Genomic DNA, 24,461 nt, shown 5'->3' with positions numbered 1-24,461 from the left:
CTTTCGATTGCTCTCTGCTGATATGATCCAGCCATAAAAGGAGCCTGAGTGCTATTGACAAAGAGTCTCGCTGAGTGCCTGGCTAGTCCACTCTCACTGCAACCTTTTGCCTTTTCTTCCTTCCCGCTTCCTCGAGCCACAGGCAACTACCTGCTTCTCAGTCCAGCATGTGTCCTTGGTCGGGGGTTACAGTTGTCCTTCATCAGGCTACCTGGGCATGTGCTATAAATGAATGGGCTCAACAGAGGCTGCTGAAGATGCCAGGTGGTGCACCAGCTGGTTAGAATTAGCGCCACAGGTGCTGGGTCTGGTAGACAGATCAGCATGGAGGTGGGATGGGAGTGGGGTGCACAATCCAAGGCTTCTTCCCCAAGCAGACAGGTTGAGCTGGAGAAATCAGAACGGGAATCCCAAGGAGTGAGGCAGGTCAGGCAGCAAGTACTGAGCCTGTAGGAAATCAGGCTTGCATCTTCCAAAAGAGCTCTGTCAAAGGTCTGTTACCCCCTTCAGGTTGGTGGAAGCCCATACCCTCAGGTCTGCTTGGTGCATTTTCCCATGGACTCTGACCCTGCACATGGTTTCCTTTTCTAACATTGCTTCTTGGGCTCTTGGGACACTCCTTCCACTCACCGACATCCCTAAGTGAGCCATCTTTTTCTCTGGTTCCACGATTTCCATACCAGTCTTCTGATCTCAGTCCTCTCTCTCAAGAAGGTAGCATAGGGTGAGAGATTAGGCTCTGGTGTGTGGCCTCTGTCAGCTGTTCTTCCTTTCCGAAGTCTCATGGTCTATCTAGGAAGCCATGTCCCCTCCCCTTGTTCTGACTGTCTGCTCTAGACAGATAATTTTCAGATTCCAATTCAGTTGGAGGTCTGGATTTTCACCTGCTTGTTGGGAGGCACTACTGCGCAGAGGAAGGAGCAGGGACTCAGGAGGGGCAGATGGGGGTTTGTGCCCTGTTCGGCACTCACAGATGCAGTCTTCAGCCGCACTCACAGACAGCCTTCATCCGAACACCAGCTCAGCCTCGCCCTCATAAGTGGGTTCATAATACTTGCTTTTCTGGAGTTGAATAAGCTTTGCCGTATCTATTTTCCCCCAGGGCACCTATTCTACTTTAAAATGGTAACTCTTTCCATGCTGTCCCCCAGCCAAAGGGCAACTCAAGTCCTTGAGAGTAGAAGCCTTCTTGTCCACTACTGTGCCCTACCCTAGCACACTCCTGACAGAGGCTCAATAAGATTAGTTTTTCATTTACTTTTTTTCCTCCTATGTTCCTCTGACTTCTCAAAATCAACATGCACCCATCCAAACAACTAACCATTTCCTCACTAGACCTGACCCATTAATTTAATAAATTAATTTAATAAACATTTGTTAAATGCCAATTATAAGTCCCAGCACAGCTGGGACAGACAAAAGATAGATGAGACGTGGTCTCATTTCTGGAGATGTTTACTCTTGACTTGGGGGGGGATGGATAATGACCCAATATTTGTAATAACAGGAATGCAGACACTCCACAGGGAACCCCAAGCACAGAGAAGGAGCAACCTTTCCGACTGTGGGAGCTGGAGAAGGCTTCTCAGAGGAGGTGACGATTGCCCTGGGTGGTTACAAAAGAGTAGCAATTTTTCAGGCAGAGATTGCCCAAGAGAGAGGGAAGAGCACTATAAAGACATGAACTAACATGTTTCAAGCTTAGCTGGAATGGAGGGTTTGAAGGGAGAGAACGAATGGAGGGCTGAGACCCTTTCCCCACATTTTTTAAATGGAAAATTTCAGACACATATGGAAATAGAATAAATGGTATGAAATCCTCCTCCACATACCCATATCACCCAACTTCAACAATTACCAATCCAATGGCCAGTCTTATTTGATTTCTGTCCCTATCCACAAAACTCCCATCCTATTATTTTGATGCACATCCCAGACATGGAATCATTTCATTCATAAATACTTCGCATTTTGAAAAGTTAAAGCATGTCCCTTTTTTTCTTCTCGTAGATGTCTCGTTAGTATCCTCTACCGAATGCGACTTGTTTGTTCACTCTTCAGCCCTGCTGTTTCTATGGCAACTGCGCCGGATCAGGATATACGGAGTTGACTCCCTCTTTTGGGAAGCTACTTAGTTTTCCTTTTGTGACTATACTACAATTAACCTCACTAGTCCCCTGTTGATGGGCATTTAGGTTGTTCCTGATCTCATAATACCAAAACAAAGCTGAGAGAATACCCTGGGACATCTTTGTCTGGGAGCATATCTACAGGTTAAATTCCTGGATGTGGAACTGCTAGGACCCGGTACAGTTCAGATTCTGACAGGTGCTCCTTATTTGGCCCAAGAGGTGCTTTGAATGATATGACGAAGATGCTTTCTCTCTGTCGTCTAGGCTTGTGGCATTATGGAGTCCTCTCTGCCTCTTCTCCATTTCAATCAGTCTGATGTCCTACCAACTCAGCTCCTCCTCATGTGTCCGTCCTCCTCCCTTCACTCTTACTGTTGTGGTCCTGGCTCAGCCCACATTCTTTCTCACAAGGACAGTTGGAACTGCCAACTCAGTATGTATTCTAATCATGTGCCAGAGCAAACATCCTAAAACAGGAACAGAATCATTCTTCTGTCTGAACACCTCTGTTGCTGTCTTACCGGACACAATACCGAAAACTCCAGTTCCTGAGCCTACCTTCCAGGGCTTTCCAGTTTGTCTCTGACTTCTCATTTCTCATATAGTTTAGGCTTCACAAAGTTGGACTCTGGTGCCCTGCTTGGGCCCACGGCTCACCCTCTGCCTCCTTTCTCTCTGTGGAAATCTTGCTCACCTTTAAGCGAAACTCAAACCCTGTCTCCTCCATGAATCCACGCAGTGTGGGACCACTAGTTTTATACCCAGACTGACTTGGATTCTAGATTCACTTCTTTTTTTTTTCCTTTTTTTTTTTTTTTTTTAAATTTATTTGACAGAGTGTGAGACAGCTAGAGAGGGAACACAAGCAGGAGGAATGGGTGAGGGAGAAGCGGACTCCCGATGAGCAGGGAGCCCAATGCGGGCCTTGATCCCAGGACTGGGATCATGATCTGAGACAACGGCAGACGCTTAATGACTAAGCCACCCAGGCGCTTGCTGACTTGGATTCTAACCCCAACTCTGTCTCCTTTAACGTCTAGAGTCCTGCCCACCAGACGGGTACATTTTCATTTGTAGATATGATCACCAGCCTTGGGCTTATGAGTACCTTAATAGTTGGAGGCCTTAGTGATGCATGTTTCCGAAGATACCTAACAATCCCTCTTATTATTCTTAAAATGATTATAGCTGCTACCCAAAACCTCAGTCAAGAATGTCAAGAGCCTTATCAATAATAGAAAGTTACTGCCATGGGGCACCTGAGACTCAGATTTTTCATCCGCTAAATAAAAACAAAAATACCAACCTTGCAGGATTGTTGTGAGGATTAGGGATACTGGGCATATAGTAGGCGCTCAATAAAAAGTAATTTTCATTATTTCTGTGGTCACTATGAGCGCCGCACCGCACTGGACTGGAGCACTGGCTGTATCTGCTTTGTAGCACGGCTGGGGGTGCTACAAGACAAGAATGTCTCGAGCACTAGACTACAAGCTCGCTGTAGGCAGGGCTCCTGAATCACCCCGGCTCCCCCAGCGCCTGGCAAAGAGCCTGCAAATAAGCAGAGAAAGAGACAAAGGTAAATATGGGGAAAAGATGCGCAGACGGAAAGAGGGTAAGCTCCCCTGAGAGTGCTGAAGACCTGTTTCCGCTGGAATCTCAACAGGCGGGCTCAGCCCGCAGAGACCGCGCTGGGGGCGGGGCCTGGCTCCAGGGGCGGGGCTTGGCGCGGACCCCGCCCCGGTCCGTCTGCGAATGCGCTCCGCAGGCGCAGGACGCGCGCAGCCCAGACCCGGAGCTGCCTGCGGGTTCTTCCGCGGCTCGGCGAGTCCGGGAGCGGGCGCAGAGATGCGCCCCCTGCTCGGCCTCCTGCTGGTCTTCGTCGGCTGCACCTTCGCCCTGTACTTGCTGTCTACGCGACTGCCCCGCGGGCGGCCCCTGGGTTCCGGCGAGGACACCGCAGACAGGTGCGTGGCGGGGGCCGCGGATCGGGTCAGAGGAAGGGAGCCAGGTCCGAGGAGGGGGTCCGAGGAGGGGGTCCAGGGGGGTGGGAGGTTCGGTTCCGGGAGCGGAGGAGTCGGGGGCGGAGGACCGGTTCCGGACTGGGGGTCGGGGTCTGGGGTCTCAGCCGCGTCCGTCCGGTGTCGGGCGGGCGGGGTGGATGGGACTGGGAGCTCCGGCTGAAGGTGCGGGCTGCGCGGTGTGCGGTTCGGGCGCGCGATCCGTGGCTTTGCTCCCAGGGCGGTGATTTGCTGAGGGAGACGCTGCGTCTTCTCCCGGCGGCGCCCGTACCCGCCCCTCTGTGGGCGCGTCGCCGTCGCCGCGGGAGCCGGGTTCCCGTCGCCTTCCCGGGCCCGGCCCTGACCCGCCCCTCGCTCCTGTGTGGACCCGCAGCCCGCTGTCTCCGTGGCTGCTGTCAGCCTCCCTGCTTCGTCCTCCCCTTCCCATCTCACGTCGTCCGCTCTGTCCTTGGGACTTGCAGTGGGACTTGCAGGCATTCGGTCTTCACAAGTGTTGCATGGACAGCTTTAAATTACTCACGAATTAATGATCAGGTCCGCCCCTCTTCCTGGCTGGCTCTACTTTTCGCCTTCTCATGACCGCCTGGGTGGGCCAGGAGGCGGCACCGCGGGGCTGATTTCCCCAGGAATGTTGCACTCTGTTTATGGAAGTGTGCCTGACCCAGCCTTGCGTTGGCAAGGTTGTTACTGATACTTGAATATGAGGATAACTTTTCAGTTACAGTATTCTTTTGCCCTGGCGGAGAAGGCTCTCCTGTGGGTGTCAGACATACTGAGAGAAACATTCTGATGACAAGTGTAAGGGTTTGCTCGTAATTGATCGTTCATGGATTCTGGGGTTACTCTGATGTCAGAGGCAAGGTGGCCTTTACACTGTAACCCTCGTACAGGGTTCAGAATGCACTGAGGGCCACGTAAAGAGAGGGGTGAAAAGGCAGGGTTGGTTTCAAGCCTGACCTGTTATCATGGAGCTTATGTTTATGGCACAGAACAGATACACCTTCCTAGAGAATCTTTAATTGGTTAGTGACTGATAAATACCTAGTAACTGGGGAGCACTGTGAAGTTTCAGTTGTCCTTGGCGTGAAGCTTGTGGGGGAGGGGGCATTCCACGAATGGAAAGCAATTTAGGACATTTAGTTCTTGCCTAAAAGTGAATCCGTTTAAGAATAGATCATAAAGGGGCGCCTGGGTGGCTAGTGGGTTAAGCCGCTGCCTTCGGCTCAGGTCATGATCTCAGGGTCCTGGGATCGAGTCCCGCATCGGGCTCTCTGCTCAGCAGGGAGCCTGCTTCCCTCTCTCTCTCTCTCTCTGCCTGCCTCTCCATCTACTTGTGATTTCTCTCTGTTAAATAAATACATAAAATCTTTAAGAAAAAAAAAAAAGAATAGATCATAAAGTCTGAGAGCGAAAGGGCACTTACCACTCATTTTTCCTATAAGAGGACTGAGGCCCAGGGACTAGCCCGAGATCCCACTGCTGGATAGCAGCAAAGTTGAAATGTTAACCCAGGTCTTGAGTCCCAAACTAGGGCCCTTCTGCCTCCCTCTGCTGTGTGGTGTCCCTTTACCTGTCACCCTGGGCTCCCACTATGTCTGTGTTCCCAGCAAACCAGATGATGGGCACATTCATAAACCTGCTTTGGAATGGAGACTCAAGTGACTTTCCAAGGTAGTATATTGATCTGGACTCACGTTTCCATGCACTTTTCCAAATCCCTAGGTCACTGTGGTTCCCCTCAGACCTGGCAGAGCTGCGGGAGCTCTCCGAGGTCCTTCGAGAATACCGGAAGGAGCACCAGGCCTACGTGTTCCTGCTGTTCTGCAGTGCCTACCTCTACAAGCAGGGCTTTGCCATCCCTGGCTCCAGCTTCCTGGTCAGTGCCCTGCCCTCCTTCTGTGCCCGCCGGGAAACCACTTTCTGTCTTTGCAGAGGGGCGCTTAGGCTGCCAATCGCACAGTCCCGAGGAAGACTGGCAGCCATGTGCTGACAGCCTCCCCTGGGTCAAACACTGTTCTAGTTGCTTTGCTGACCTTATTTAACTCTCCTAGCAGCCTTCGCGTGTGGGCACCATTATCACATTTTATAGATAAGGAAGCAGTGCACTGGGAAGTGACTGTCCGAGGTGACAAGGTGAGGAGGGTTAGGTCTGGGGTCTGAATCCATGTCTGCCTGGCTCCAAGGGCTGCCTGGATAGGCTGTGTGCTGTCCCAGAGAGACTCACACAATCCGGGCTGGGTCGGCCGTTCCTCCGCAGGGCTTCCATAACGGTTTGCATTTCAGCGCTGTTTTCTGTTACTTTTTGAAAATCTGTGTCCTCCTTTCATCTTTGGGCTCTTTGAAAACCAGGCCCATTCTTGATTCTTGGCTTGGTGTTTCTTTGCGCGGCTTAGGGAAGCGCCTTCACAAATGTTTGATGAACAGATGCATGTTGTTGATGGTGATGTGAGGCTGGAGGGGCTGGGGAAACCTCCCCATTGTGGGGAGGATAAGCCCTTCTGATGTCCCAGGCATCCCCCAGCCCCGCCCCCCGCCACCGCCCTTGGAGCCACGGTCCTGGGCCCCCGGCACGCACTCTTGCTGCAGGCTGCTTCTCTTCTGTTGTCGCTTGAGGTTCTGCAGAAGAACCTTCCTGCCCTCCCTGCAGCATTTTCAGCTGTTTCATATAAATGTGTGTCTATTTTAGGGCTTGGGTGGGTTTGAGTCTCAGCTGCATAACCATAGGGAACCCCTTTAACTTCTCCAGCCTTGTTTCCTTGCCCGGAGAATGGGGCCCCTCCTACACACTACATTGTTGTGTGGAGGAGTAAATGAAACTGTATGAGAGCAGCTGGGTCAGTGACAGTGCCTGGCACACAGTGGCCCTCAGCGTATGTTGCATGACCAAATGACCAGATTCGGGCTGGATGCCTGTAAGCCCTCTCTTTGTGGGAGATGGGAAGAAAAGCAAACGTATCCATGTCAAGAGAGACAGGGAGGTGTGTGGTGCTTGAGGTCAGGGACTGACTGCTTGGGGGTGCCCCTGGAGCTGCCCTCCCGCTTCTTGTTCTTCTTTTTTTTTTTTTAAGCATGCTCCATGCCCAACATGGGGCTTGAACTTACAACCCTGAGATCAAGAGTCAGAGGCTGTACCGACTGAGCCAGCCAGGTGCTTCCTCTGCCTCTCTTGAGCTGATCCCTCTTCAGGGCAGAGTCAGATGCTACCTGGGAGTGATCCTGTCTCTGCCTAGTGTGAGCTTGGGTGTGATACTTAACCTCCCCCTGGAGAGTGGCGTAAGGATGGCATATGACACAGGGTCATAGGAAGGGTGGCATAAGACATGTAGTTCAGCCCTTCACGTGTAGTAGTGCTCATCTGACCCCCACCTTCTTTTTTTTTTTTTCTTTTTATTAACATATAATTTCTTATTTGCTTCAGGAGTACAGGTCTGTGAATCATCAATCTTACACATTTCACAGCACTCACCAAAGCACATACCCTCCCCAGTGTCCATCACCTAGCCACCCTGTCCCTCCCACCCCCGCAACCCCTCCAGCAGCCCTCACTTTGTTTATTGAGATTAAGAGTCTCTTATGGTTTGTCTCCCTCCCCCGTCCCATCTTGTTTAATTTTTTTCCCCTCCTTTCCCCCAAGACTCCCGCTCTGCCTCTCAAATTCCTCATATCAGAGAGGTCATATGATAATTGTCTTTCTCTGATTGACCTATTTCACTCAGCATAATACCCTCCAGGTCCATCCACATCATTGTATATGGCAAGATTTCAGGTTTTTGATGGCTTCATAGTATTCCATCATATATATATATACCACATCTTTATCCATTCGTCTATTGATGGACATCTAGATTCTTTCCATAGTTTGGCTATTGTGGACATTGCTGCTGTAAACATTCGAGTGCACGTGCCCCTTTGGATCACTACATTTGTTTCTTTAGGGTAAATACCCAGTAGTGCGATTGCTGGGTCATAGGGTAGCTCTATTTTCAACATTTTGAGGAACCTCCATACCGTTTTCCAGAGTAGGAGACCACTAGCTGTTTGCCAAAGACACTGGAGAGCAGGTGGCAGCACGTGGTGCCCACTGATGTCAACACACAGCACAGCAGAAGCCCCAGCTTGCATTCCCACCAACAGCGTAGGAGGGTTCCCCTTTCCCCATATCCTCGCCAACATCTTTCATTTCCGGACTTGTTAATTTTAGCCATTCTGACTGGTGTGAGGTGGTATCTCATTGTGGTTTTGATTTGTATTTCCCTGATGCCGAGTGATATTGGGGACCTTTTCATGTCAGACCCCCCACCTTCTTACTTGGAAGTTCCCCTTTTACTTTCTTGGATCCCATGTTTGGCAGGGTGACATCTGCCAGCTAAACTGTATTTAGGATGTATTCGTTCACTTTTCATTTTCCTTAATCTAAGACTTTTTTGAGTGTCAGCTAGCACTCCAGTCAACATGGAACCCCCAGCATTCTCTGCCACACAGATGTAATTCCAACAAAAAGCAAAGAAAGAGAATGTTTTATATAGCCTGGGTGGTCTTCCTGAAGGAAAATTCATGGTTTACATTCATCTAAAATGGTAACAATAATGTGTGAGTTGCATTTCTCTCTTCTTGGAGCACTAGTGATTATAGGACCTCCCACGGCCCACACAGCAGGCGGGGGATGGGGGGGTTCTGTATACACATGTTGTCCCAGAGAATGTTCTCCTGCCTTCTGAAGTGTTCATCCTCATCCCTGTTGGGAAGGTGAAGAGACCAAGGCCAGGGGTGCAGTTCCCAGCCCTGTCATCACTTTTCATTCACCACTACAGAATGGGAGTTGGGTTTTGGTTGGGAAAAACACTGGAAGAGGAGGGAACCTGGGGTTCCAGTACAAGGTGGCTGGTAGCCACCAGATGTTCTAACGGCTGAGGTGTTTTTTCTATTTTCACAGAACATTTTAGCAGGTGCTTTGTTCGGACCATGGCTGGGGCTTCTGCTGTGCTGTGTGTTGACATCGGTGGGCGCCACGTGCTGCTACCTGCTCTCCAGTGTCTTTGGCAAACAGCTAGTGGTCTCCTACTTCCCTGATAAAGTGTCCCTGCTGCAGAGGAAGGTAAGGGGAGGGGCTGCGACTGAGTGCTGGGCCCCCGGTGAGGGTCCCCTCAGGGCCTTGAGGGGTTTTCAGGCAGGAATTTCCCACTGTGCCCCTCTGACCTGCTTTGGAGCTCTTAGGGGTTCCTTTCGGTATGTTCATGAGGCACAGATCTGACATCAAACTCCAGCTTCATCTTTACCCACTCTGTGACTTTGAGCATGTTCCTGACTTCTCTGAGCCTCAGGTACTTCCATTTTAAAAATGAGGAAAGCAGGGGCACCTGGGTGGCTCAGTCAGTTGTGTCTGCCTTCAGCTTGGGTCCTGATCTCAGGGTCCTGGGATTCAGCCCCAGGTCAGGCTCCCTGCTCAGCGGGTAGTCTGCTTCTCTCTCTCTCTCTCTCTCTGCCGCTCCCCGTCTTGTGTTCTCTTTCTGTCAAATAGAATAAATAAAATCTTAATTTAAAAAAAATGAGGAAAAAAGTCTCTGCTCTGAAGGGTTGTTGGAGAGTCAGGAACAGTATATGTGAAGTAGGGCGCCTGGGTTGCTCAGTGGGTTAAGCCTTTGCCCTCTGCTCAGGTCATGATCTCAGGGTCCTGGGATCGAGTCCCACATCGGGCTCTGCTCAGCAGGGAGCCTGCTTCCTCCCTCTCTCTGCCTGCCTCTCTGCCTACTTGTGATCTCTCTCTGTCAAATAAATAAATAAAATCTAAAAAAAAAAAAAGAGAATATGTGAAGTATCTGGAGCAGTGCTGGGTGCTCTCAGATTTTCAGTATCTGGAGATTCTTTCTGCTTCTTAATGGTCTTGTCTTTTTTGGCTACAGGTGGAGGAGAATAGAAACAGCCTGTTTTTTTTCTTACTGTTTCTGAGACTTTTCCCCATGACGCCAAACTGGTTCTTGAACCTCTCAGCTCCAATTCTGAACATCCCGATTGTGCATTTCTTCTTCTCTGTTCTGATCGGTAAGAAGCTGGTGGGGTGAGTCTGAGTCCTAGTGTTGCCATGCTGGGGGCCTGCTCTGGGTTACCAGCCACGTGGGCCCGTGCCCGCCTCTGAGAGCCCAGGTTTGTGAAGAACAGTGTCAGGCCTTGTGACCTCAAGTAATTAATCCTGATTGCAGATCTGCTCAGGGGTGAACAGAAAACCCTTAAGAATACTTTGGGAAAAGTAAGGATTGTTCATTCCACCAAGGTATTTAGCGTATGTTGTGTGGCCAACACGAGGCTAGGCACTGGGGTTCAAAGCATCACCTGTGGAAAACCAGTGACTTGGCCCTTGGCAAGGTCTCAGGAAATGCTGGCAGGAAAGCAGAGCTGGAGTGAGGAGTGAGTGAAAAAAGGGCAGAGGCTGAGAGAGGAGCAGAGCAAAGGACTTCCTCTCTGGCCCTGGCCCCAGTTTTGATTCAGAGCTGCTTTGAGAAGAGCCAGTGCTAGTAAATTTCCTTCTTTCCTTTCAACAATTGTCTGACCTTCAGCAAGCGACTCACCCTCCATGGGCCACTTGGCCAGGTAAGGGGCTGGGACAAGAGTGGTGTTTCTCAAAGTCTGGGCCTTAGATCCCCTTTATCAGCGTGGTAACATGCTAATAGCCTACAGAAAACTGTGGTTTTCTCCAAACTGGAAGTAAACCACCCTCTTTAAGCCAAAGGCAAGGATTGCCTCTCTTAAACCTGCTTTAGAGCATGGAGAGATTGACTGACGACTCAGCGCTTCTAGGTCGAACATAACAAATCTGTGGTTGAGCAGCTGCTATTAATAGGGAACGCTTGAGAGAGAAATTGAGGTCTTAAATCGAAGCAAGATCGACCACAGCTCCTTCTGGTCATAGTAGCTTTCAGACAAAGTGCCTTGGTTCCTCAGCAGCCTGTAATTACCTAGGTGGCAGGAGGCTTGGAAAAACTCTGGAGACCAGTGTTCCAGTCCCCTCTCTGACAAGCTGTGTGACCTTGAGTGCTCTGTGACCTGGAGGCATCGTCTACAGTAGGGGAGGAATGGCTTATCAGGGGGTCCCAAACCAGTTAGTCTCAGGAATGGAGGTCAGGAGAAGCTGTTAGGATGCAGGTTCCTGGGATTTACTCCAGGAGCAGGTAACCAGAATTGGGGGGTGGGGCTGGGGGCAAGGATGTGTTTTTACCGCTTCCCCAGGGGGTTGCTATACAACCAGCCTGGCTGGCCACCAGTCAGACTTCTGGGGTCCAGTGGAATTGATGATCGTGTAGAGACAGTAGAGGATGCAAAAGTAGTGCTATTTCTGAGAAACTTGTTTTTATCTTGTGCATTTTATAACTCTCATAAAGCTGGTGCCTCTCATTACTTAGGCTGTTGAGTGCTCAGAACCCAGTTACACCGGTGAACCTTATGCTTTTTCATACTAACTGTATCTCCTGATTTTAGTCTTCATTTATTTTGGGTTTCCTGTTAAAAATATTTTTATTCTATTGTAGTGTATGCATTGTTTGTAAATCATTTCAAGTCTTTTTGTTAAGGCAGTTTTGGGGAAGTGAGGAAAGGGGGGGAAGGGGTGGAGAAGGGAAAGAACTAATGTGCTTAGGGTCAGGAGTTGGGCAAAAAAGATCTGGAGTCACGGGTGTGAATTCCTGGGGACATTTCTGAAGGGTTACTGGTTTTCATTTTGCTGCCCCTGGTAACAGGCTCTTCCCCTTTCTTCCAGGTTTGGTCCCGTACAATTTTATCTGTGTGCAGACAGGCTCCATCCTGTCTACTCTTACCTCCCTGGATGCTCTTTTCTCCTGGCAAACAGTCTTCAAGCTTTTGGCCATTGCCCTGGTGGCCTTAGTTCCTGGAACCCTCATTAAAAAATTTAGTCAGAAGGACCTGCATTTGAATGAAATAAGCAACGCCAATCATCTAACTAGTAGAAAGGACACGTGATCTGGGTTTTTTGTTTGCCACGTCCCTGGATTCTGTTGCTCCTTTGTGTAATGGTGTGGTCCTCTGCAGCCCCTCGCTGTTTTTTGTTACCCTCAACAGGTGACTTGGACACTGTTCATCTCTGTGCAGTGTTTTCATAAAAGACTTTCTGTGCTCTAGAAGGGGAATTGTATCAGCCTAGCAGGACACTCTGTGAAACGGATGGCCTTCTAGAAAATCCTGTTTATGTTCTATCGAATAACAAGGAACTCAGGGTGGTCTGTTGTATTTGCCTCTTGCCAAGCCCTGAGCCGCCTTAGAAGATGCTGATTGTCCTCGTCTGGAGCACTTCTTTTCCAGCCAGTTGTGACAGGTGTTCTCTGGTTAAGTCCCTAGTGGGTGTTCTTGGTGTAAATGATGACATTACACTTCATCTTCATCTAGTCTCTTGAAGAGTATTCTGTGCTACTTTTTTGCTGATGACCTACCTCTTCCATAAAACAAGGGAAACAAGCTGATGTACCACACAGAACTTGCTCGCACAGCTCAAATGCACAGTGGTCTCCGTGATGCTCTTCGTGTCCAGATGCGCTGACGTTACCGTATATGTCAGACCTCTTAGTTGCATGTTCTGATAATTAAGCTGATTGCAAATAGATTATTAAATATGAATGCAGCAAACTCTATGTTATGGTATGTTCTGGAGAAATTCTTCCCTGTCTGAATGGGGCAGCATCCTTGGCTCACTTGAACCAAATGACTATCAGTACATTTTCTAATCTGGCCTTTCTGTGTGGGAATCCTTTCTCCATCCTCCTGCTAGGAGAATGGATTCAGTACACTCAGCTATCAGCCAGTGTGCCCTCTGTATTTTTTTCGTTTTGTCATTTGTTGAGAATAACTGAGGAATATTTTGATCTTTTAATCCAAAGAGGAAAACTTGGTTTTAGATTACTTTGTTTTGTTACATTTTAATGATCTGTAGCTGTCATTGCCTCTTGCACCTTGAACAGGCACAGGCCTGGGTTCATGCTGCCAGGAACACAAAGACCTCAGCACCTGAACTGACCAGCTCTCTGGGATCACGGACCCTACGGGAGTAACTCATATTTCTTACCAACGGAACTGTTGCCTTTAGGTTTCAGCTGCTGGGTTTCGATCTGGCTCAGCCAGTCGTGCCAAGGCTTTCACCTGGGCCACTGTTGTACATGCATCCTTGAGAAGGCTCCTGTTCAGTAGTAAGCATGAATTCCCAAGCACTGCTTTTGGGACATGGTATAATCCTAAAAAACACCGCAAGGACTTCATTTTTGAAGTTGTGTTGCTTTAAAGAAAGCTTGGTAACGAGTAGGGGTGAGGAGAAGGCTTTGTGAAATCTGTGGCTTTGTGTGTTCTGGAGGAGGGGGAGGGAACGGGGAAACCAGTGTTTTCTACACTATTGCAAGTACATGCCCTTCACCCTTCACAGGATCCTTGTGTTTGTCTCTCTCTTCCCCCATGATTTTGCTACAATGTGCCTTACCAGTTGTGAGTTTACAGGTAAAGCAATATCCCAAATAAATGGATATAAATGTTCTGTATGGTGTGTGTTGGACATGTTGCTAACTTTCCATTCCCCTTGCCAGTGGGAATCAGGATTGGCTGAAAAGTGGATAACCCAAAATGGTGTTTTAGCTTTCTGCTCTCAGGAGGCATCTTACCACAATGACTCTTTGGACGCCAGATTTTTGTTTTCCTCTGTTTCTTCTCTACATCCACTTTATAGTGGGGTCACTAATAACATAGGAGGAACTACAAGATGGACGGCAGCAGGGAAGCTGTGGGAAGGCAGGAAGCTCTTGTCCAGACTGACAAAACAATCAAGGAGAGACTATGAGCAAAGAAAACAATGGTTTCCTTTCCTTCTATGGGTGTATCTGAAACAACAGAGCCACAGAAACCAGCTTCTCCACACCTGGCTTTCCTGGCTGCAGGATACCCTGCCTGTCGAGTCCTCCCTTCCCTAAAGCTCTGACAAGTGCCTTGATGTGAAGGCAGCTTTCAGGACACACACAGCACCTTAGGAAAAGACAGGACCAGGAAAGAGTGAAGCACACTTTTTGTTTAATTCCATGCATTGGTTTGCTTCGCTCATTGTTTTTATTCCCTCTCACCGTATAATCACTCAGTACAGATGGAGCTGGCATCAGAAACCACAGGAAGCGGGGAACTGATGGGGCTGGAGACCCAGAGGAGACATGAGGAAGCTCATTTTGAGACTTAGCCACAAAAAAAGAATTTGCTCCAAATTGATAGGAACTCCAATTATTGCAATCAAGAATCCAAGTGGGTCTTCCGACTTCCGGAATCTGAGGAGAAGTGGAGAGCCACCTGGGTAATACGGTCCCTGAGGGACATCTTCCTAAGAGCTTGCACATTCTGACTGGCGGTGCTCTCTGTGGAGAACCACTGGAGGATCTCTTCTGCCAGGTCACTGGGCAGCAGCCTGGGGCCAGGAGCCGGTGTTCCCCTGAGTGCTGTGAAGTGGCTCCAGAGAGTAAGCCTGGCATTCTGCTGGAAGTTTCCTTACAGCAGCCTTGCATCCACGTGGGGGCCTGTCTCTGTGAAATCCTGCCACAATACCCTCATCATGTGACAGTTAAAAGCCTCACCCCAACTCCTTTGAGGTAACCCTGTTTCTCAAAGCAGTGCTTTGAGAGCTCCCCTCTTCTGCCATTTGTCCCTGAGAATTGTTCCAGGTTCCAGAAGGGTCTTCCTCTTGGCAACCTTGTTCATTCCAGTTTGACTAGGTGCTTGCAGTATTGGCTGTACCATGCAAACGATCCGACTAATGTAATTCTTACGTGCTAGTCTATGAGGTTGGTAACATTAGTGGTAGGGGTATACAAGGGTGTTTATTCTATGAAATCAGCGAAGAAGAAAAATCTTGCTGCCTGGAAAGGCACTAAGTTCATACTGACTGTACAAGTCAAAGTCTTAAAGAGTATCACATTGTTTTGGTACATAAGCCTCATGGAGCCTAACAAAGAAGCAAATAACTGGGACTTAGCATACTAACTTTGTTCATAGAAGGGGAGGGAGGAACATGCTTATTGAACACAATGAAATGATATAAATGAAGAGACACTTTTGAATTCCATTCATCAGTGTTTGAAATTCTTCAACTGGAATTGTCCAAAAGGGCAGTGGGTGGAAGCAAGTGGCTTTTTTTCTGCCAGTGAGCTACAGGGTAGGCTCCAGAAGGAGGACACTGGTGTGATCCTGTCATTTTCCCTTCAGGGCTAACTCAAGATACCAAACCACCTTGAGAGAATTAATTATGAGTTTAGGATTGGGATGCCAAAACAGATCTCCCCTTACACACCAATTCCAGTCAGGTGGTGGTGGTTGTTCCCAGTGCTCTGTTGGGAGAGGTTCTGAGGCTGTGTCCAGGCTGGGTAGGAAAGAATATGGTGGTCAGTAAGTAACATCAATCTTGTGTGTTTGGGATGGAGGTGGTGGAGGGCAGTATGCAGTCCTATTTTGGTTTCTGGCTTAGTGGAAAAACAAAACAGCACACTGTACTTCAAAGCAGGGCAGGAACTCCTTGGATTCCAAATGTGTTCTGTTCTGGAGAATTCAGTTCCAGGAAGTTCAAATGAGAACATTTTATGAAAAGGGGAAAACTTGAGACAAAAGAGCATGGGGATAAAAAAGTAAAATATTTGATCAGTAAGGCTGCATTCACACACAATGGATGTCAGTGTTTCACAGTAGGGAAGGGCATTTAAAATTGGGTTGGTGCCAAGAAACTCCAATACCATCACATCTATTACTTGGGGTAAGAGGGAAATTTAGCACAATGAGGCCCTGAAATGTCCAGTACTTTCTAAGTACTACTTAAAAAAAAATCCTTAATTCTAGAGGGATGATTTGTTGATAGTAAAGTTCCTAAATATCTGAAATTCCAGTAGGCTGTACCAAATCATCTTACCACAGAGCTAGCTAGCACCTTCACCCTTTTTGAGTAGGAACTCCCACTGTCTTAAAAACAGGTCGAAACTTCATGGGGAGTAAGGTCTATTACCACTTCAAAGTTGATGTCGGCTTCTCAGTCCCTCTGCTAAGCAATTTTAATAGGAATTGTTATCAGAGGACATGATCTAGAAATAGATGAAAATCAAAACCAAATGTTCACCGGCAAGACAAATGAAAATTCATTATCTTGCAGTCCGTCAAAAACAGATGCTAAATGAGTGTCAACGCTCATCCCAAGGGGGTTAACTTTTCAATCCCAACACTGAAGCTTGAAATCAGAGTCCTGAGGACTGAAGAATCAGCTCTTCGATTCCCCGAGCTCTGGACGCAGCAGTCTTCAGGTAACTGTGGAGTTGTTCTCAAAGAAACATATACCAATTCACAACGGTCCTGGTTAGCTCAAGGCAGGCAGTGAAAGGCCAGGCTACGCTAGAAAAGGCTTTTAACCTAGGCTATGGATACTGTTCTCTTCTGAAGCCTCTAGTCACTTCTACTAAAAATAAAAATAAAAATAAAAATAAAAACGTTCAACGTGGAACTTTATTCAGCTCTTGACAATACAATGAATGGCTAAAGATTCAACACTGCCTACTAGCCTAACATGCTCATAACAGTAAACCCAATAGGTAGATATGGCATTAGCATGACAAGCAGTCAAGTTGGTAATTCAAAAAAATATCAGTTATGAGGTATCAGGTATGGGTATTCTGGGAAGACCATCACTGAGAGGTGTAAGACAGAAGCTGACCCTCACGTTTCCCTTTTGCCACTAGAGGTGGGCAAGAACTGGACAAGCTGAAGCATGTTTTAAGTTGGAGAGAAGGAGGACGTAGGCTTGTAGCTTCTCTGTTGCGAGAAGCGACGAAGCAGAGGGATTCACAGTACAGTGTCGTTCAAAGTCCAATGATGGAAACTATGGCCTTTAAGGTACCTTTGCAGCCCTATCACCCTCTAAGCGACTAGGCCTCCTTCTAGAATTTCTCTTTATCTTTTATGGGATGGCATTACACCTAGGCAATTTATGTCAGTGTCATGACATATATATCCTTTTTTTTTTTTTTTTTTTTTGCTTCTTTGTAATGTTTCTTTGCTATTCCAAGACAGGAGGAAAAAAAAAAAAAAAAGGTTTTGATGCTCTGGGACCCGGCAGGAAGGAGGTGACAAACTGCCGACCACTCCCGACGCTGCCTAACCCACGGGCCCCGGGAGGAAACTCCTTAGGCCAGTTCCTTCCAGGGCACTAAATGAATCTCTTTTGGCTTCTAAGGTAGTCCCATGATTTTATTTCTTATGAAACTTGAGAAAGTTTACAGCTTTTGAAGTCTTTGTCCATCCACTCAGTCACCTGCCCACCCAGGAGCTTTGAGGATCAAGTAAAAAACCACAGTGTATCCACTGGGCTCCAGTGCAGAACCCAGACCCTCAATGATTGTTGTTGCACAGAGAAAATGGGGGACTGCAACTAAGGGGAGTACCGGGGAGCTCCCAAATGGCAGTTCCATTTTCATTCCTTCCTCAAGGTAATAAAAAGCCATCATTACTCACGGTTAGCAATACACACAATCATTGTGCTACACTGTAAACCACACCTTCTGATCGACAGAAAATGAGAATGATAATTATTATAAAATAAAATAACAATGATAATAATGCCATAACTTAAGATTTTTCATGTAGTCCAGCTACAGAATTTATACAAAATGGAATAATTTAATGCAAACAATACTGGTCTCTGTATAAGTTAAACATTCTCCTTCATCCAAGCTAAGAGCTATAAATTATAGACACTAAATTTTAAATCAATGTCTCAACATAAAGTGTAAACAAATGGAGGGATCAAACAAGCAAAAGGAACTGCTCTAAATTCCCTCCGCCTTTCCTTTTTGGCTGATGCAATCAGTGACACCGAGGGGGGGCAATGGTTTCATCTGGGTTGGAAATAGTTTAATACCTGTATGTGTAAGTCTTTTCTAATGTCCAACATGATGTAGTGCCAAAGCGTTGAGCCATGGTCTTTAGGTCTTGAGCCTAGAGAGGTTGTTTGACAGTAACCTTTCTTGGAGAAAGAGACAGAAACTAGGCCAACACCTGTTTCTATATACAATTCTAGGTAAAAATTTCCTTGGAGCTGAGGCACCATCAAGTACCCTGGGGTACTTTTCAAAGCCCATGACCCCAAGCCAAGCAGAACCTCATGCCTTGGACAATGTCAGATCTTTCTAATTGCTGCTCAGCACAGGTTGTTCTTTCCAGAAATTTCCAAATCCAATTATTCCAAACTGCATTGATCCATAGTGCAGTAAAGTTCATTTTACAAGTTGCATTTAATGAAAATGCTGTTGTGGTGGGAAAGGGGTTGCCTTTTGCAAGATGCTTGTTTTGCCTTTATGCTGCTAGTGGTAGCCACGCACTAAAGCTTCCCGGATAGGATGAGTTAATAAATGAAAACAAAGGGGATGGTTTGGGGTTGGACACTAGACAGACTCACACACATGCTAGCTGCCTTCGAAGTGTGTTCTGTTTGAATCAATATGACTCTAGTAGACAAGCAACCGGGTTCCACAGAGGGGCAGTCTCATCTTCTGCTTGAAGCTCAACTGAGACACTGGGAGAATGTATTTCCATTAATTCCACATTTGCTTTTCAAATACTGTTGTAAATCTCCTCTTTCTCTTAAATCAGCACCCCTCGCCCTTCTTCCTAAAGGAAGTGGTCAAAAGGTGGAAAGGAAATAGGCTACAAGAAAATGGCACTTGAGTCCGAAAAATCAACACAATGGTCAAGGTCACACATTGGTCAAGGTCATGACGATGAAGGCATTAAAAAGGGAAGTATTTGTCAAAGACAAGGTCTGATGCTATTTTTAAGTCTCACTACAAAACGCTGCTTCAAATTTTTCAAATGAAATCAGCTTCCACACGTGTAGTTGTCTTCTTCCTCCTGGAGGAAGCATATGCCCTCAACGACCTTGGGTGTAAGTATCTGGTTACCAATCTTTTCTAGACAATTTCCATCACCCATGTGGACAAGCTGGTTGAACTTAATGTGGTCTGTTCACAAGTTACCTGGAATTGCTTTTCTTTTGTTGTTCTTTGTTTTCTAAAATAATATGTCTTGCTCTGGCTTTTCTTCAGTCACTTATGGCCAAAAGAACTGGTCCCCTGTTCAAGTAGCAATAATACCTCCTGGCCCCACAAATTCCCAAGGATGTTTGCTCCTAAATTCCACTTCTTTCTTCCTTTATCTCTCACTCTCTCTCTCTTTTTTTTTTTTTTGCAAGAAATTATTGTCTCTCTCTCTATCATATATAGTTCACTCTTTACAGTACAAAGTGTTAAAATGTCAAACAAAAATAAATATCAATGTTACAGTAGCTAGAATATTCAATAAAATAGATCCCTGCCATTCTTGATTGAAATGTTCAGTGAGACTTAATTTCATTTGGATATTTTTTTTCCAGAGATTTGCGAAGTCTCATGTTCCTGTTATTGCAGCTCATTTCTAGGGGTAAGAAAGATGGGGCAGCTCTCTTCCCAGACAAAAAAGCAAGAAGAGAGGGGAAAGAGTCTGGGGGTGGGGAGAGGGGGAGAGGATCTGAAATGCCAGTATAGTCATGAGATCTTCAGAATGGGTTTTCCTCCATTACCAAGTAGCTGAGCTGTAGTGTTTATTGGTCCTAACCGTGGCATCAGAACACTCTCCATCGGAAGAGTCACAGTCCGAATCTTCAAACTGCATAGGATTCTGCAAAGTGGAGACAAAATAAAACCTCCATTCACTTGGGCAATCGCTTAGTAAATGCATATTGACCACCTCCCACGTGACAGGCACCGCTCTGGGTTGCTGGCTAAGATACATGAGGCCAGGTCCTGCCCTTGCAGGGCTCCTGGAGAAAGAAGACCTAGCAAGGTGATGACAGCCACGATGATGATGGCAATTACAGCAGGACTGCCTCAGCCCCACTTGCATAGTGTTGGCTGTGATCTGGGCACTCCTGCAAGTGCTTTACGACCAGAAACTCACTTAATCCTCACAAGCACCCTAGGAGACAGAGGCTGTCATCACTGCCCCTTGCAGACACCAACCCGGACCCACAGGTGAGCAGCTTGCCCAGGGTGGCAGTCAGTAGAGAACCCCTGCGGGGTGTGGCATCTGTTCAGATGCCCGGTGTACCCTCTCAGCCACTGTGCTAGCCCATCTTCCAAGACAGGGACTGTCCTGTGCTGTGCAGGACCTCAAGTGTCCTATATGCAATGAGAGGGTCATCCAGGTGATGGTGGGGACGCGGAGGAGCGAGATGAGGTCAGGAGGAGGTCATGTTTGACCTGACCTTAGAATGAAGGAGGCCTGTGCAATTTGATGTTTGTGCCTCATTTGGGAGCCCTGCCCTTATTTGGGGAGCTGTGTGGATCTCTGGATTCTACTTACTTCTTGGAGCACCTGTCTTATCTCATATACTAAATGGTAACTGTAAAGGACTCAGGGACACAGGCATGCTGTAAGCCCAAGAAGCTACAGTGATGAGAAGGGAGAAGCCCCACCTCATAGCCACGTTCCTCTGCACACAGCTTGCCCAGAGACATCTGTGTCTTCACGCGGCGCACAGCGCACTCCTTGTCAGAGAGCCCATCGGAATGCGAGGATATCTCAATGGGGATCTCTGGCGTTTGCGACAGTAGGTCATCCAGCTTCTCCGCCAGGTGGCCTTCAAGCTTGTCTGCTAACTCATCAGGACTGTTGGAGTGGTCACTGGTATTTCCCTCCTCTCCATCAGACACCGAGAAATTCTCAGAGCTAAAGGTCGAATATGACTGGCAGCTGCTGATACAGCGATGGGGCCTAGAACCACAAAGAACCAGAGGACCTTAATCACATGCACAACTGCTGTTCTTCCCTTGCCTCTCCATCGTAGCCTGGCCTAGAGGTCATCTAGGCTTCTCCCAACCCCCAAGGGAGATTCGAATACAGATAGATAGGCGCTATTTAACTTTAAAGCAAAAGAGAAGGAAACCTGACTCTCCCTTTGCATTTGGTTTGTATGTTTCTGTAGCTAAACACTACATTCCAAAGCTGCTGGCTACTGCCGGTCTTTGAAAACCTCAGCTGGTCTGACCCCAGCGTGCACACGCACACACAGTATGGAGCTGTCTTGCTTCTTGTGCACAGGCCTCCCAGATTCTTACAGGTAAGAGAGTCTTGGGAGATTCTTTGGTCTAACTCCTTTCTAGATCATAAACCTGGAGCCAAATAATGCAAGTGACTTGTTCCAGGCCACATCGCCAGAAAAGGCAGAGCTGTGTCTTGGGCTGGGTCTACTCAGAGCTCATACCATGTCATTCCCTACCTCTTCCCTCACCCCAGTTGCATTGCCCACTGGGCACGGCAGCCCTGGAAGGCCAAGTGCCTTCGCCCTGTCAGCTGACCCCCAGTGGAAATGAGCTTGGAAAGGAACATTCACTCCACAGCTGGGGGCACTGCCTCATCAGTCAATGGCTCATTCCAGTGAACATGTGAGGTTAGCTCAGATGAGGCAAAATGGGGGGGTGGGACAGGCATGCGGAGGGAGGATTTGCAAAAATTTCATTTCTTTCCCCTTGTTTAGAAGTAGACTAGTAAATAAGAATGCTGTTAGCTTACATTGGTTTCAAAACAAAACAAATAATAAAAAGAAGACTCCCTTTTTTCTTTATCATTGTCTGATTTTTCTGTATCTCTTAGTACAAAGTGATTTTGATGGCTTATGATCTGAGGCTTGCCACTGACCAGCCAGGTGATAGGCTGAGGTTGGGGGCCAGGGGTGGGCAGGAATCAAGGACACATGAAAAGAGCCCAGACGGGAAAGGGAAATTAAAGTAGGATTCACACAACATCTCAAGGCTGGTAATAGAAAGGAGATAGGGAGAAAAATGTTATCATATAAAAAGTAAAACCATGCAGTGAAAACATAAATATAATTTGAAGCTAACAAGAAAGGCAGGAAGCCATCAGGTGGGTCAAGCTCATGGTACGTCTCAGGAACAAAGTTGGAAGTAATAAACTGTGAAGTCAGTAACGTGAGTTCAGAGAATGAAGATGCTTTACTTGGATCCAATCTCACCACATCGGAGAAGTGTCTCCTTACCAAGGAGACAGTAAGGTGTACCAATAGCAATGTGGCAAGAGTAGCTCAGGGAATGAGAATGGATTTAATCTGGGGGCAGTGTGAGGACCTGGAATTCAATTTGCCAAAGGAGTCCCTTGGTTTGCAGAGAATTCCTGTTTCTGGCAGGTACACAAGCCTTCCTGGGGGCGGTTCTTAGAGCCCTATGCTTCAAGAACAGAACACGTACTTGCAGAAGAGGCTTTCTTGGAGGAAAACTAGCTTCCCTACTTCTACAAAAGACAGCTCTTCTTCCTGAAGTAGGGGGATGTGGTCCTTCTTCAATTTAATCCTACCAGCAAAATTATTCTTCCTGGCTAGGCAGAAAGCGATTTTTAAGGCTGGGCTGAGTGATGACTCAATTTAATTAATTATACTTAATTTAAGGCATAATATCCAAAGCCATGGAGAGTGCTATGAACTGAACTTGTTCACCCCAAGCCCAATTCATATGTTGAAGCCCTATCCCTAGTATGACTGAATCTGGACATAAATTCTTAGGAAGGAATTAAGGTCAAATGAGATCAAAAGGATGGGGCCATAATCCCACAGGACTGTGACCTTAAAATGGGAAGATCTCTCCCCCCACTTCTGTACCAGCCCTCTTTTCCATACTACCCCTTTCCCCCCAACCAGCCCTGTAAGGACATAGCAAGAAGGTTGCTGTCTGCAAGCTGGGAAGAGAGTCCTCACCAGGAACCCTGTCTTGGACTTCCCAGCCTCAATCGTGAAAGATAAATTCCCATTATTGAAGCCATCCAGCCTGTAGTATTTTGCTGTAGTAACCAGAGAGACTAATATAGGGAGGCACACCAAAAACCCATCAAATTATCCACAAAACAGGATGGTCATCTCTCATAAAATGCCCACTCCATTCTCAATTGTAACCTTGAATCCCTATTTATGCTCCTTATCTTGAAGTTCCTAAGAAATGAATTATAATGAACTAGGATCTGCTATGCAAACCGAGTGGACAAAGTAACACAATGGGAAAACAGGGATGGTGAGTTCGAATCTCCCTATATGGGGGTTGTTTGAAAGTGACCTGCCTGAACAGGAAGTATGGTAGACTCGGGATTTTCCCCATTACACTGAAAGCAGTACATGTTTTGTTGGGTTTACCTCTGTCTTCGTGGAAATTCAACTTCACTATCTACTTCCCCTTCTTCCTCTTCTGAGGAGTCATCTCCACTCTGAGGAGAACAAGGAGAAAGAGTTTTATCTTAATCTATGTCTCTCTTTTTCTCTCTCTCTTACACACACACACACACACACACACACACACACACACAAACATTCAGTGTAAAATGTTTATAATAAAAAAGGCACAAATAGCAGTTTGCTAAGTGTCATCTTTAAACATATATATTTTCAGAGGTGCCTGGGTAGCTCAGTCGGTTAAGCACCTGCCTTTGGCTCAGGTCATGATCCCGGGATCCTGGGATTGAGCCCCGCATCAGGCTCCTTGCTCAGCAGGGAGTCTGCTTGAGATTCTCTCTCCTTCTCCCTCTGCCCCTCCCCCTGCTCGTGCTTTCTCTCTCAAATAAATAAATAAAATCTTTTTAAAAAATAAACATATATTTTTTCACTCATTCATTCAGCAACCTTTCCTTGGTGTCCCTGAAGACAGGGTCTGTACTAGATGCTAGAAGACACACAGAACTGAGTAAATGGGAATTTTGCCCTCTTGTAGGTAAGGACTCCATGAGATTATCCAAGGTGAGTGATGGGGAGGAGAAACTAGAGAGAAGGTCTTGGATTTTGGGAGCAGTCTCTTGTAATCATTGTCATTCAAGGTCCAGGCCTTGACCTAGGGACTCCACCAAGAAGTGATCTTTTAGTTCTTCAAAACCCAACAACTACCTTTTCTCTTCTATGTACCCATCACTTTTTCACTAATATTATAGTTACTATGATCATTTGCACTACCAAGGCAGACATTATTTGAGTGTCAAACCACATCTTGTGTTTCTCCTTCCACCATGAATACAAAACAGGTGCACAGTGCCTTATGGAGTCAGCTTGTTGGTAAGGATAAGGGAGCTCTGGTTGGGACATCTGAGGCCTTGTGATTGCCAGGGCTCCGTGGTTGATCTAGAAAGGCTGTGTAAGTGTCTTGTCTGAGAAGATGATCTTCCTTCAAAAGGAAGAGACCATGTCTCTTTGAGAACATAAGAAAAGCCACACTTAGCTCCACACCACTCA

At 47.1% G+C, this 24,461-nt stretch overlaps 2 protein-coding genes across 5 annotated transcripts in view; one reads left to right on the top strand and one right to left on the bottom strand.

Annotated features, from left to right (window-relative positions):
* The first annotated feature begins 3,904 nt into the window (after positions 1 to 3,904).
* Positions 3,905 to 13,676, top strand: TMEM41A (transmembrane protein 41A). The gene is made up of 5 exons (XM_044251933.1): positions 3,905 to 4,099; positions 5,876 to 6,029; positions 9,087 to 9,248; positions 10,054 to 10,192; positions 11,901 to 13,676. The coding sequence occupies exons 1-5, from the start codon at positions 3,981 to 3,983 to the stop codon at positions 12,119 to 12,121; spliced, it is 795 nt and encodes a 264-aa protein (XP_044107868.1). The 5' UTR covers positions 3,905 to 3,980; the 3' UTR covers positions 12,122 to 13,676.
* A 3,571-nt stretch (positions 13,677 to 17,247) lies between these two features.
* Positions 17,248 to 24,461, bottom strand: part of MAP3K13 (mitogen-activated protein kinase kinase kinase 13) — a 168,265-nt gene continuing 161,051 nt past the window's right edge. For all 4 annotated transcript variants that reach the window (XM_044251930.1, XM_044251932.1, XM_044251928.1 and 1 more), the window contains 3 exons: positions 23,379 to 23,449; positions 20,659 to 20,956; positions 17,248 to 19,861 (listed from right to left, as the gene is read on the bottom strand). In XM_044251930.1, coding sequence (XP_044107865.1) covers positions 19,760 to 19,861; positions 20,659 to 20,956; positions 23,379 to 23,449 — 471 coding nt within the window. In that variant the 3' untranslated portion in view covers positions 17,248 to 19,759. The remainder of the gene's footprint in view (positions 19,862 to 20,658; positions 20,957 to 23,378; positions 23,450 to 24,461) is intronic.

Source organism: Neovison vison, chromosome 6 (genome assembly GCF_020171115.1).
Source record: "Neovison vison isolate M4711 chromosome 6, ASM_NN_V1, whole genome shotgun sequence".
In the NCBI taxonomy this organism is placed as follows: domain Eukaryota; kingdom Metazoa; phylum Chordata; class Mammalia; order Carnivora; family Mustelidae; genus Neogale; species Neogale vison.
This window is presented reverse-complemented; position numbering and strand designations above follow the sequence as displayed.